This window comes from Trichomycterus rosablanca, chromosome 22, assembly GCF_030014385.1.
Source record: "Trichomycterus rosablanca isolate fTriRos1 chromosome 22, fTriRos1.hap1, whole genome shotgun sequence".
NCBI classification, from domain to species: Eukaryota; Metazoa; Chordata; class Actinopteri; order Siluriformes; family Trichomycteridae; genus Trichomycterus; species Trichomycterus rosablanca.
Window position 1 is genome coordinate 3,412,967 of NC_086009.1, and position 14,887 is coordinate 3,427,853.

Genomic DNA, 14,887 nt, shown 5'->3' on the forward strand with positions numbered 1-14,887 from the left:
CTGCTCGAAACTGGTTGTGTTGGCAGTTGTGTTGTTTGCTAGTATAGTAGTATTGCTAGTGTGTATACTGCATACTATTAAGTAAGTGAAGGGTTAGGACAAGAAGAATAAAGCCTTTATTTGTCATATACACCGATCAGCCATAACATTTAAAGCACCTCATTTAAATCTACACTCACTGTCCATTTTATCAGCTCCACTTACCATATAGGAGCACTTTGTAGTTCTACAATTACTGACTGTAGTCCATCTGTTTCTCTGCATGCTTTGTTAGCCCCCCTTTATCCTCTTCAACGGTCACAGGTCCACCACAGAGCAGTTATTATTTAGGTGGTGGATCATTCTCAGCACTGCAGTGACACTGACATGGTGGTGGTGTGTTAGTGTGTGTTGTGCTGGTATGAGTGGATCAGACACAGCAGCGCTGCTGGAGTTTTTAAACACCTCACTGTCTCTGCTGGACTGAGAATAGTCCACCAATCAAAAATATACAGCCAACAGCGCCCCGTGGGCAGCGTCCTGTGACCACTGATGAAGGTCTAAAAGATGACCGACTCAAACACCAGCAATAGATGAGCGATCGTCTCTGACTTTACATCTACAAGGTGGACCAACTAGGTAGGAGTGTCTAATAGAGTGGACAGTGAGTGGACACGGTATTTAAAAACTCCAGCAGTGCTGCTGTGATGATTCACTCATACCAGCACAACACACACTAACACACCACCACCATGTCAGTGTCACTGCAGTGCTGAGAATGATCCATCACCTAAATAGGGTCAGCTATTGTACGGCGCCCCTGGAGCAGACAGGGTTAAGGGCCTTGCTCAAGGGCCCAACAGTGGCTGCATAGCAGAGGCTGGATTTGACATACACTTCTGATGGACCTGTATGTCATGGCTGTTCTGGGATTACAAAGATTTCTGTAACTGAATGACTGAAACACACACCATGGGACCCAAAACGTTTCTTTTTTTATTTTACAAGTAATCAGCATAAAAATTAAAGCAAGGACGCTCAGGTGGAGCAGCACTAAAACACACTAGCACACCAGAGCTGACATTTCGAACTCGTCGGTTCAAAACTCAGCTCTGCCATCCGGCTGGGCTGGGCGCCTACATAAACAATGATTGGCTGTTGTTCATAAAGGGTGGGGAGCCGAATAGGGACCTCATAACTGAGGCAATTATGACCTCTGCTGGCTGATTAATGGCGCCTGCACAGAGTCAAGGAATAATGCGTTGATCATGGTGTGTCTCTCCGTACACAAATGAAGTCGCCTGGTGCAGGTGAAAAGATGCAATCAGATACTGCACACGAGCAGGGATCGGCATCAGTAAAGAGGAAGCGTAATGCAATTGGGTAATTGGAAAAAGAGGAGAAAATGCATTAACAAAAAGATAAATAATTAAAAATACAATCATTTCAGAATATATTAGTATTTGTCACTGAAAAGCAAGAAAACTCTTGTGATGTCAGTTGTGTCAATTCTTTTGTACAAAAAGTCAGATTACTACAGATTAAATCTTAAACATCCCCAGTTTTATACGTTTTATAACTCCTTCTTTGTTAGTAAATAATATCTGACCACAGCTGGTGTCCATTCTGTAAATAATAGTAATAATAGTAATAAATTCTGTTACAATAGTGGTTGAAGTCAATACAAGCAATTTCACCTTGTGTAATGCTGTTGTTCTCACAGTTTATTGTTGGTACCAGTAGATGGCATCAGAACTCAACATTGGCATCATGTCACAGCGCCCCCTATCAGTGAGCTGAAGAAATTTTAACCCCAGTTGATTTTCCTGGCCTGAAATGGTTCCAGCAAGGCTGAAGTGCTTACTAAAGACACTACATCAAATGTAGACATCAGAATGAGCAGGATGAGAATTCAGTAATATTTTCCTTTATCAAAGGATAAATTGCAGAATACTTTATTAGAGATGGGCAGAGACCATGTGTTAAAAAGAATCCAATGTATTTTTGTTTATAGGCTAGTTAATGTAAATGAAACTGTTACTTATTTAAAATCTAAACTATTCAAGAAAACACAAGTGGACGCCTGAGCTTGTTAAACAAAACTACTCAATACTTTAAAACTCACTTTGAGTAATTATATAAGACTGTTTATCATTTGCTGCTCTAAAAATCTTAAAGTAAAAATGTTTGTCCTTCACAGTCACTAATGTGGTAGGTGGTGTGCTTTACACCACACCATGCTTGATCAGCAGGGAGAGGGCTAGCAACATAATGCAAATATGTAAATGCAAATATTCCCAGCAACACAGGTAAAAAAAAAACACATTATACACAGATTACACAGTTTTCCCATGCTTTAGCCCAACCCGTATTAGAGCCAAAATAAATGTCAACATTTAATCCTCACCCTGCTTTAGAAGTCAGATGGTTCAGATGGTTCCCTCTGTGTTATATTTTGGTTATGGCACCAGCAGGAAGGGCAGCTGACACACCTCCAGATACAGCAACGAAAACTCTGAACAAAGAGAGTGACATAATCCTGGAAATGTGGAGCCCAGCTGGTCAGTTTTAGATGGACAAAGAACCGAGATAAGGAGAGATTATAAGATAGAGCTCTGATTGCACCACCCGTTTATGTGTGTTGTGATGACTGGAGTGAAAAGTGTGCTGCGTGTTAATGATGCTGAGGAAATGAGAATGGAGCCACCGACTGTAAACACTGTGTTCAAGTTAAAACAGCATAGCAGTTTGTACACTGGTAAATGGACACCTCGCCTAATTACAGATTGTAGGTGTTTCAGCCACACCCATTGCTAACAGGTGCGTAAAATCAACTATACTGTATAAAATCAATGAAATTATTCCAGCTTTGTGGAAACAGTTTGGGGAAAGCCATTTGGCAACCCAATCTGGCAACCCTGGAAACTAAGCCACCCCTGGTCTCTCTCGCGAAGGGAGGTGAGCGTAGAACGCATCTGCCCCTTTAAGAGATGGCATGTCCGAAGCGACGGGGGATTTCTCTTTACTCGGCGGGTACGCAGCGCGATGAGGAGCAGCACCGAGCCGAAACCATGCGCGCCGGGACCGCCTGTCTGCTCCGCCTCAGCGCGCTCTGCCTCATCCTGCACTCCCACACTGCAGCAGCTTACTTTGGGTGAGATCCTCATTATTTTATCTGTTCTCTGTGGAATTAGACTGGGGGTTTATTTATATATTTAGTGTGCGAGATAAATTATGACCAGCACCTGTGTTAGGTATTATGTATTAGTAAAGACTGTGTAGTATTGTTTGGTTGTATGTATGACAAGTTTTAAAGTATGGAAGCATCTATTTGAGTACTATTTTATAATATTATTTAGTATGGTCGTGTAGAAGGTTTTGGAAAGTCAGTTTTGTTTAAATTATGATGTTGTGGTTGCGCGCATTTACGCGCGGTTGTCTTGTATTATTATTATTATTATTATTATTATTATTATTATTATTATTATTATTATTATTATTATTATTATTATTATTATTATTATTATTATTATTATTATTGCTTTTATTACTATTGTAAGCTAGAAATCTGGACCACTGACATCATCATATTTGCATCGAATTCACCTCTCCAGAATTAATAGACATTAATGTTTTATCTGTAAAAGTCTGGGGACATATAGCTCTTTTCCTTCTTGAAAACACAGTTGTACCATTGGTCAAATGTTCTGTTCTTTTATCAAGCGAACAATTATTTTAAGAACTTTAAAAAGTTTAAAGGTATGGAGGCATCTAATGGAGTACTATTTTATAATATTATTTAGTTGGGTCCTGTAAAAGGTTTTGGAAAGTACATTTTGTTTCAGTTATGATGGTTGTGCGCAATTACGCACGGTTGTTTTGATTTTTTTATATTTCATCAATGCTTATTATTATTATTATTATTATTATTATTATTATTATTATTATTATTGCTTTTATTGCTATTGTAAGCTAGAAATCTGGACCACTGACATCATCATATTTGCATCATTCTAGAAAAGAATTCACCTCTCCAGAATTAATTGACGTGTTTATCTGTCTGCATGAATAAAGACACAGTTTTGCCATTTCTCAAATTATCTATTCTTTTATTAACTGGAGAAATATTTTACATAAAACTTTTACAAAATCAAAATGTGAACGTGACTGTTTATTTTAAGTCTTGATGTAATAGTAATAGTAGTTAGTGTATTTTACTGTGGTGATACTGCTGCTGTATTTCTCTCTATTTTCCTATTGCTAGGTGATAAAGTCTGGAACTGATATAAAAATACAGATCTGTAATAAGTTATTATTATTTATCTGCAAAAGCGCAGGTTTGTTGGGTTTATAAACACAGAGAATCTCTATAGTGCCTATTCAAATGCATTCAAAACAACCAGAAAGGTGAAGGTAAAGAATGCAAATAGTTTACAAACTACCTTATATGCCTTGCTTACTTTAAGACTAAATTGAAACAATATTTCAGTCATGTAATTAGGTCCTAAATCAGGATTGTGCTCCGATTACGCACGCATTATGCACCCGAATGTTTATGATTATGTTTATGTTCACCAAGCTATTACGCATCCATGTAACTGTAAGCAGAATTAAAAGATGTAATTATTTTATTTACAGGCTCACAGGTCGGGAGCCGCTGGCACTGTTACCGAGTCCGTACAGCAGTGAGTCTGCAGGAGGAAAAGCGCACATAAAGCAGTGTGAGCAGATGCAGTTGACTCGAAAGCAGAAGCGCGCATGTCGGAGGGAACCGGGACTGGCGGACACGCTGCGGGAATCTGTGCGCCTCAGCCTGCTCGAGTGTAAATACCAGTTCCGCAACGAGCGCTGGAACTGCACCCTGGACGGCCAGGGAAGCCTCCTGAAGAGAGGTAAGCCTGAGAAAGGGATATGACTACGATTCCCTTGATCTTCTATTAAATTTCAACACATTTATGGATTCTGGACCTATGCAACATAAACATCCATCACTTATTTATTAATTAATTAACACACTTTGTGGGATATTAATTAGGGACTGTATTTACTGGTGTGTCTTTGGAAAGTGGGAGAAAATCTGTGATCTGTGATCATCTGAAAAGGTTTCTCACGAGGCTTTGAAGTATGTCTGTGGGAATTTGTGCCCATTCAGTCAAAAGAGCAGTTGTATGGCCGGGCAATGATGATCTCCCAGTTAATTTCAGAGCTGTTTGGTGCTGTGGGGCTGAGGTCTGGGCTTTTTAAATCAAGCTTTTAGAGACCTTGCTCTGTCCACAGGGGCAAGGTCATGCTTGAACAGGAAAAGGCCTTCCCTAAACTGTTGTTGCAAAGTTAGAAGTGTCTAATTTTATTTATATAATTGCTTTACTACACCTGTTAGTGATTGTTGTGGCTGAAACACATTAATTCAATCATTAGAAGGGGTGTCCCAATACTTTTTAGTGTATACTTGTGTGTTTTTCTCGGACAAATTGCTCCTCCTGGATAAATAATGGGCTTTCTGATCACTCACATTACTGTAAACCTACAGTGTGCATGTTGTGATTTCAGTATTATTTAAACAGTCATGTAGTTTGTATCCATACTCTTAAAGTTTAGACTTTAATGCAGACTTCTGCACTCAGCAGCTGCTTGAACTCTCACTGGCCTCAAAATCCTGCCATTTCTATGGGGAATATTTTAAAGCATTAACATTAAAACCCCATCTTAAAAGCGAGTTGTTTCAATGTGGACGTGTGCGTAAAGCGCTTGTCACGGGGATGGGAATTTCGAGGTCCATCCGCAGGTCTGCATGGTAATTATGGGCTCGATGGGAAATGTGGCAGGGCCACACGGGGCCTCATGGGCTATTTTTATCCCCCGCTAGAGCACCCAGTTCCGCAAGGAAAAGGGCAGCTGACTTTCATCTGAGGAAAAAATAAATTGTAGTCAAAACAGCAATTAATTTGACCAAAACACACCCATGAGGTCAGGGCACACCAATCAACAGGGTTAAAAATGATGCTGTGTGGCAGAGATTAAATTGTCAATAGATGGATGGGTAGTTTGGACATGTACACTGTGGCCAAAAGTATGTGGACGCCTGTCTGTGAGCTTATTAGACCTCCCATTTCAAAATCATGAGAATTAAAATAAAGCTGCCACCACCACTTTGCAGCGGTAACAGCCTCCACTCCTTCCCTTCACTAGATCACTAGATTTTAAAGTGTGTCTGTGAGGAATTTGTGCCTATTGTGTCAAAAAGCATTTGTAAGGTTAGGCTCTGATGCTGGATGTTAAAGGCCTGACTCCTAGTTGGCATTCAAATGCATCATAAAGATGTTCACTCACTCACTGTCTTAACCGCTTATCCAATCAGGGTCGCGGGAAGGGGGGTGCTGGAGCCCATCCCAGCTACCCAATGGGCGCAAGGCACACACACACACACACATACACACACCCATTCTCTTATAGGGCAATTCAGTGTCTCCAATTAACCTGACTGCATGTTTTTGGACTGTGGGAGGAAACCGAAGCTCCCGGAGGAAATCCACGCAGACACGGGGAGAACATGCAAACTCCGCACAGAAAGGACCCTGGGGATCAAACTCAGGACCTTCTTGCTGTGAGGCGACAGTGCTACCAACCGTGCCACCGTACCGCCCTGTGTTAAAGCAGATAAAACATTATTATTTTGCCTCTAAGCTCATGTTGATGTTAAGCTTGCTAGGCATCTAAAACATTACTTTCATCCAAATGTTGCTAATATTTTGCATGTTGAATAATCCTAAAGACTTATACGTGCATCTTTGCAGCTTTCAAGGAAACGGCCTTCCTTCTGGCCGTGTCCTCAGCGGCTTTGTCGCACGCGCTGGCCAAAGCCTGCAGCTCAGGACGCATGGAGCGCTGCACGTGTGACGACTCGCCGGGCCTGCAGCAGCGAGAAGCGTGGCAGTGGGGAGTGTGTGGGGACAACCTGAAGTACAGCACCAGGTTCCTTAAGAAGTTCCTGGGCCAGAAACAAGCCAGCAAGGACCTGCGGGCTCAGGTCGATACGCACAATATAAACGCTGGCATCCGGGTGAGTGACACAAGAGTGAGAAAAGTTTACAGGTATTACTGACTGTTACCGGGGGGTGTAGCTAACACACACACACAGACAAGTGACACATGTAAGGAAAACCTAATAATGTGTCCAAGTACAGTAATAGTGAGGGGTGCTTACATGTTATCCATAGGTAACCAACCAGGTATCAGGTACTGTAACTGTGAATGTTAGTGTATGATTTACACTTTTAGTCTCATCAACCCATTCAGTGACCTTTGGTCTACTGAGGAGAACAGTGTCATTCTAAAAAAGACCACTACCATCACAATAAAAAAGGATTTATTATATAGTTAAGTTTTCTATTAAGTTATATTTATCTCTGTCATACATATATACAGTACATCTACATCATGCATTTATTTTACTTAAAACAGAGCTTTAACAAAGTTTTTTGTATTAAAACACATAAATGCTTTCATTGTATGATAAGGGACGTACTCAGCATATACAGCCCATAATAATAATAATAATAATAATAATAATAATAATAATAATATTAATAAGGCTAATAAAATTAATTACTTTCTATGACTATGTACTTTCTGTCTGACCCTACCTCCCTCAAGCACGGCCAATTGGCTTTGTATTTATGCCTGGCTAAGTCAGTAGCTCTGTTTAGTGGTGTAGCACCCAGGCTGGCGCCTCACAGCAAGAAGGTCCTGGGTTTGGTCCCCAGGTGGAGCGGTCCGGGTCCTTTCTGTGTGGAGTTTGCATGTTCTCCCCCGTGTCTGCGTGTCTGCGGAGCTCCGGTTTCCTCCCACAGTCCAAAGATGTACAAGTGAGGTGAATTAGAGATACTAAATTGTCCATTTAAGACTTGAACTGATGAATCTTGTAAGACCAGTAACTACCTGTCCTGTCATGAATGTAACCAAAGTGTGTAAAACATGACGTTTAAGTCCTAATAAATAAATAGTATTCTTTCCTTGCACCCTGGACTCGCCACAACATTAATTAGGATAAAACAGGCACTAAATATGTATAAACCAATACAAAAAAAATCAGATTTTGACAATAACTAGATTATTTATGTAGTCATTTAAGCAATACACTGCTATATATCAACTCAAAGTAAAGAGATTACAGAATTTTAAAGAATAGGGGTTTGGGATAAAGCTAAATATGTCAAATCAATCTATTTATTTATGTGAATAAACTTAAAATGTACATGTTTTCTGATTACTAAAGCAAATGTAAATGTTATTTAAATCATTGCCAAAATCTATTTTGAAGTTATCCAGTTAATTTCCAATTAATGTGCACAGATAGAACTAGAGAGTGCATTTCCGGAGAAAATGCGAGTGTGATTGCCGTGTGCTGGTCGGCGTGCGTGCGCGCTTATCCGAACGCCGTATCTAAGCTGAGAACAGCGTCGACGTCCGGACGTCTCAGAAACGGGCGTGGCAGACGGGCGGGGCTGCGTATGACCATGCTGTATCCAAGTCGGGGTGTCAGCAGTGGGCTAAACAAATTAGAGTTGGAACGGCGTTGATATCTCGAAATATTAAAAAAGTGGGCGTGGCAGGTGGGCGGGGCTGCGTATGACCATGCTGTATCCAAGTTGGGGTGTCATTAACTGGCCAGATGATTTACAGTTGGAACGGTGTTGATATCTCGAAATATTAAAAAATGGGCGTGGCAGGTGGGCGGGGCTGCGTATGACCATGCTGTATCCAAGTCGGGGTGCCATCAGTGGGCTAAACAAATTAGAGTTTGAACGGCGTTAATATCTCGAAATATAAAAAAAGTGGGCGTGGCAGGCGGGCGGGGCTGCGTATGACCATGCTGTATCCAGGTTGGGGTGTCATTAACTGCCCGGATGATTTACAGTTGGAACGGCGTTGATATCTTGAAATTTCCAAAAAATGAATGGAAGTGAATGGGGCTGAAAACCGGGCGTGGCAGGTGGGTTTGGGTTCGAGTCCCCATGCTGTATCTGAGTCGGGGTTACATCAGTGGGCTGTACAATTTAGAGTTGGAACGGCGTTGATATCTCGAACTTTCAAAAAACTGAATGGAAGTAAATGGGGCTCTTATAGGTTAAATAAAGGTTATAGAAATAACCATTAAATAACCATTAAAAAAAAATGAATGGAAGTCAATGGTATTGCGCAATCTATGATCGGCTGTGTCTTATTTACAGCTTTCATTCATAGTGCACTTACACAGTGCTCACACTTCGGTCCCTCCTTTAGCATGTAGCCATTGGCATTGATTTGAATGCATTTGTTAGCCTTGAAGCTAACGGATATAAATATCTTCTTTTCTGTTGCAACGCGAACGATTTGACGCTCACTGCTAAGTGTTACTGGCTTATAATTTCATTCTGTGCAGCGTTTTCACCTTAAAAATCACTAATACTTTAGTTACAGACCAAAATAAGTCAGATTTTTTGGTGGCGGCCATTTTCTGTTCTCAGAACGGACTGAAGATGCCGCCTACGTCATCACGTTGACGTTCTGTGGAAAGCCAAAGGTGTCAAGATTTTAGTCCAAAAATTCGGGCAAATACGGGCATAAATGCCACACGGATGGGCGTATCCGGATGATTTTTTGGATTTGGGCGCTAATTAATGACCCGGTCGATCAAGGGTTGGAACGGCGTTGATAGCTCGAAATTTTTTTCAAAATGAATGGGAGTCAATGGGGCAAAACGGGCACCTTAAAACGGGCACTGTGCCCACAGTGTTGGTTCGATCCAAAAGCTGTATACAAGCAGTCCATTCCCGTATGGGCCGGACGATTTGGCACTGGAACGGGGTCGATATCTCGAAAATTGCGGACGAAGAAAGGGAGACAAAAAACGGGCGGAATGGCAATAATATATTGAAAACGAAAATAACAATAACAATAGTGTGCTTGCATTCTGCAATCACACTAATAAGTGCATTGCAGATTGATGGCTTGTAAAGCCTTGCACAGGTCGAACGTTCTGTAGGTCTCGTTCCTGCTCTGTTCACGTGGTTCATTCTCCTTCCTAATGGAAGGGTTTGACCCTCGATGACAGCAGCCCGAGGCACAATTTTCAGAGCGGGTGAGGCAGATTTTTAGGCACTGGTTCACGTTCTAAAGTCATGTGTCCATTCATAGGGCCCAGGAAGGGACACGTTACTGTTTGGGCCCTGTAAAAAAGTAATTTCTTCTGGACAATTACACGACGACACTAGGAAGCTACTATACAATATTTTTCCTTCAAGATCTGCATCAAAAATCCTTCAACGTCTTTAAATCAGACCTGGCTCAGAAAGACAATCAGTTCCGGGCTAAAAGAGAAAGGATAATCTCTATCGGTGTCAGGTTCTGCTCTCTCACCCAGGGCCGAAAACAAGCGAGTTGTTTAAATGCTCGCTACAGTCCCGTCTATAACTCATTATCTGTCCATCTCTGTGTATCACTCAGAGGAGGTAAGAGAGGAGAGAAGATGACCCTTAGGGGACGTCATACCTGTGTAGGGTGGAATAACTGGCATAGCTTTCTCTCGGTCTATCTATTGCCTTGGGCCTTCCCTCACCCCGGCCTAACTGATGACTTGACCTTTTAGTGCCCTTGTATCTCATACTTTCAGAGCCTAATGGGTGAACTCTTGACCATATATTGGTCTTTTATTGGTGCTAATTTGACGTCATGGTGCTAAATTGGACTAAACTGATGTAGTTTGGTTAACTGACCCCCTGTAGGAGAAAATGACCAACATGAAAGCTGTCAGCTTTGTTTATTTATCTTTATCGTCTTACCACAGGCTGTAAAGAATGGACTGGTGACGACCTGCAAGTGTCACGGAGTCTCGGGCTCGTGTGCAGTACGGACGTGCTGGAAGCAGCTCTCGCCCTTTTACGTCACAGGCCAGCTGCTGAAACACCGCTATGATACAGCTGTGCGAGTCCTCAGCGTCACTAACGCTGCCACAGGAGACACCGAACTGGCCGGGCCAGCACGGCGAGGTGACGCGGCTCCCAGGCCTAACCCGACCGAGCTGGTCTTCCTGGAGGAGTCGCCCAGCTTCTGTCGGCCGTCACGGTACTCGCCCGGGACTGCTGGACGCTCGTGCGCGAAGGACACAAGCTGTGGGAGCCTGTGCTGCGGCCGGGGATATAACACTGCGCTGCGGCTCGTTACGTTCTCCTGCAACTGCCAGGTACGCTGGTGCTGCCACGTGGAGTGCCAGACCTGCCTCAGAGAGGAGGAGGTCTACACCTGCAAGAAGCACTAAGAGAGAGGTGGACAAAGACATTAAAGAGAAACAATGAGAGGTGTTTGGATGAGGGAGTAAATAAAAACTAAACAAAAGAGATTAAATACAAGGAGATCTGGGTAAGAGACAGTAAATCTCAATGATTGAAGATCCTGTAGATGGATAGATGGATAGTTCACTCTCTCAAAACTCTGGCCTCTTGAACAAGTCTGGACGGAGATGGAGCCCCAGGGCGAGGCTGTCCACAAGAGGAGATGCAGTCCTGTCATGGAAAACCAAAACACGTCATGAATTCCATCTTGTTGCCCACTGAAGTTGCTTCAAGCGCACAAGAGCTGCTTATTGATGTCTCAGCAGGACTGATCTTCAGCTTCTTTGAATCTAACTGTCTTTCTACATGTGCCTTATTTTGCAGGACACCTATAGTAGGTAAAGGGGTTGGTGAGAAGGTCAGAAGGTCGAACATTGTGCAACCCAAAAGCAATTTGTAAAGGGGAGCTGGCCGTGTTCCAGTGATCCACCTTTTAACCCTCCGGTCTGTCTGCCTAATTGCCTTGTATGCAAGGATCAAAGTGAGGATCAAGTCGTATGCTAATCTTATAAAGCACTTATATTCATTATCCTGTGAGTACTAAGTCGTGGTGGTTAAAACGTCCTGTGGTTGTGTCCAGAATATTAAAGGAAAACTCAATTTCCAACCTCATCTCTATTAATCACAGTTATAAATATGTTGTAATTATAACAGATTATAATTTGGACATATTTTCTAGGATTGAGCAGAAAACCTGCTGTACGTCTGTGGAATTAGATATCTGGTGGGTTTCCTAATCGCTCATCAAGACATTATCAGTGTTTTTATACTTTGACTGCTTACTTTGTTCTCTCTAGTTTCTTGGTTTTGTATGACATGGGTTTAAACAAGCTACTTAAATTGCAATCCTACAGTAACACATCCTTTATGTTTATCTGCTGTTTGGCATTTCATGGATAATAAACTTTATTTTTTTGCATATAGTCTACAGTACCACCATTAACAAGCACTGTTGAGTTTCTAAATGAAAATCCATTAACACATTCTCTACAGTGAATGAACGTACTGCTGATTTGCTAAATTGAACATACTAAAATATAAAATACAACATTTAATAGTTTCCAACATTCAGCAGATCAAGAAAATCAACATGATATTTGATCACAGGTGTCAAAACTTTTGCATCACATTCCAGTTGTGCCAAACTGCCACTGTTGGAACCTTAAATCATAAAGTGTTTCTCACATTTAAGATTTAAGCTCACATTGACAAAAGCAACCCGTAGGAAGAGTTACAGTCTAATGCACTAATCCATCACTGTGGTGAGCAGGGTTTGAACCCCAGCCTTGTTGGACCCTCTGCAGGCACTACTGGCCATTTTAATGCAATCTATAATAACAAATAATCTAGACTTTCTATGCCATAGATATATTAGGGGGTGGCACCTCATAGCAAGAAGGTCCTGGGTTTGATTCCCAGGTGGGGCGGTCCGGGTCCTTTCTGTGTGGAGTTTGCATGTTCTCCCCGTGTCTGCGTTTGTTTCCTCACACAAGTGAGGTGAAATGGAGATACAAAATTGTCCATGACTGTTGACATTAAACTTGAACTGATGACTTATGGGTAATCTGTAGCTACCTGTCCTGTCATGAATTGAACCAAACCTTAAAATCTTAATAAACAAACAAACAACACTGGATATATTACGAAACAACTGACCTGTCTTTAGTTTGTGTAAATAAACTAAACTAATAATAAATGGAACAGTGAAAAATGTAATCCCAGGTTCTAACAATCAGACTGTCCAGCAGTGATTATTCTCATGTTAAGTATTAAATTAACATGAGGACATTACAGCCTGGCCAGTGCACTCCTAAAAATTCAGAAACACATAATAATATAACATAAATTCAAAACTACACTTGTTATATACTATAACAAGAAGGGTTGTAGAATACGGCTGTTCTTATATTGTATAGCTTTCAACTTTCATACAGTAAGGCAATTCTATTAAATAAATTCACATTCTTAATGCTCAGTTTACAAATACATTATAAGTTTGTTTCTCAGTACATGGAAACATGTTGAAATGAGTTTTTTTTTTTGGCAAGATATAGCATACAGCTGCAGACGTGGTATGACAAAGATAAGGTTGAAAAGAACTGAAAGCATTTCACATAATGAGCACATGAGGTCCTTGGAAACATTAATGTTTCATATTTTAAACAGCCATTAAATGGTTAATATTTAAAGAAAGTGTAGCAGGTGGATGAAATTGCAATGCATGCTAACGTATCCAGGAACCTTATGATGAGAGTTTCGCTAGCAGAGCACTGGTGTGTTAAAAGTGTATGTGTACGTGTAGATTCCCAACAGCTGTGTAAAATTTTGCCCGCTATTATGTTCCTCCCAATTCAGTCTCATCTGAACTTCTTTAATGTTTTCAAACTCTTTGAAAATCTCGTTTCACCCCTCAGTATTTTCTCTCGTACCAATCAGCGAAAATAACGGCTCTTAATCTTTTCTCCACGGCCCCCAAAATCTAAAGGTCACCCGCAGACCGCCCATCGAGCCAGACGCCTGTTTTTGCTTTGCAGTTTTGTCGTCTGGACGCGATGCTGACGTACTGCTATGAGCCGCAGACCAGTGGTACTGTGTGGCAAACATGAAATGTAATATGCAACCATTTCTGGAGTTAAATATTACCGAGCTGAAAGCTAAAAGGAGAGAATATGTGCCCACTTGTGCAACATGTGCCCTGATGTCTGTGACTGTGTGGAGGGGAAGAAAACTCAGATTCCAGTAAAATTGGCCACATCAATCAACGTCAGAAAATTCTGAGCTGCAAGTGCACAACAGCAGCTGGAACGTAAAAAGTGGCAAAATGTTAACGGACCTTTACATTTGTTAGCAGTTACAGCTTTGTGAAGTTACAGTAGGAAATACACCGATCAGCCATAACATTAAAACCACCTCCTTGTTTCTACACTCACTGTCCATTTTATCAGCTCCACTTACCATATAGAAGCACTTTGTAGTTCTACAATTACTGACTGTAGTGCATCTGTTTCTCTACAGACTTTTTTAACACTTTCTCTATCAATGTCATCTTGTTAAATATTTCCTTATACTTAAAAATACATTTTGTTTATTTGTATCTAAGATACTAACCCAAATGACATTGTGTTTACCAATTTTAAGTGAACATGTGCAGTAAAAGCTGATGAAATATCATAAACAATCGACGTATCATGTTGACTTTGCATTGGACATTTCAGGGCGCAATTAAAACACCAGCTTTTGCATTAACATTGTTGCTACTTGTTAGACACGCTGTTCCAAAAACATGGGCAATAAATTGGGCAAAACCTCTTTTGGAAAGACCTACTACAAGATTTTGAATGTTGGAGTTTGTGCCAGTCACCAGAGAAATTGTGATGTCAGTGACATCTTGGATGCTTTTTGGGTTGCTTTTGACCTTCTAATTCACCTCAAAGGTGTTCGATAGGGTTGAGGTCAGGGCTCCGTGCCGGCCACTGGAGTTCCACTGCGACAACCTCTTCAAACCAGGTTTTTCATGGACCCCGCTGTTTCTGTGAGAC

General features: G+C 41.3%; 1 protein-coding gene across 1 annotated transcript; it reads left to right on the forward strand.

Annotated features, from left to right (window-relative positions):
* The first annotated feature begins 3,050 nt into the window (after positions 1–3,050).
* wnt9b (wingless-type MMTV integration site family, member 9B) lies at positions 3,051–11,921 on the forward strand. Its single transcript, XM_063019076.1, has 4 exons — positions 3,051–3,133; positions 4,618–4,871; positions 6,774–7,039; positions 10,805–11,921. Exons 1-4 carry the CDS (start codon positions 3,051–3,053, stop codon positions 11,273–11,275), a joined length of 1,074 nt encoding a protein of 357 aa, XP_062875146.1. The 3' UTR covers positions 11,276–11,921.
* The last annotated feature ends 2,966 nt before the right edge of the window (positions 11,922–14,887 follow it).

What these genes read in the sequence shown, in the direction of transcription:
- wnt9b (XM_063019076.1), top strand. Translation starts at nt 3,051, where the DNA reads ATGCGCGCCGGGACCGCCTGTCTGCTCCGCCTCAGCGCGCTCTGCCTC. An exon ending in ACTGCAGCAGCTTACTTTGG is followed by an intron (nt 3,134 to 4,617) that starts GTGAGATCCTCA and finishes TTTTATTTACAG; the next exon opens with GCTCACAGGTCGGGAGCCGC. An exon ending in GGGAAGCCTCCTGAAGAGAG is followed by an intron (nt 4,872 to 6,773) that starts GTAAGCCTGAGA and finishes GCATCTTTGCAG; the next exon opens with CTTTCAAGGAAACGGCCTTC.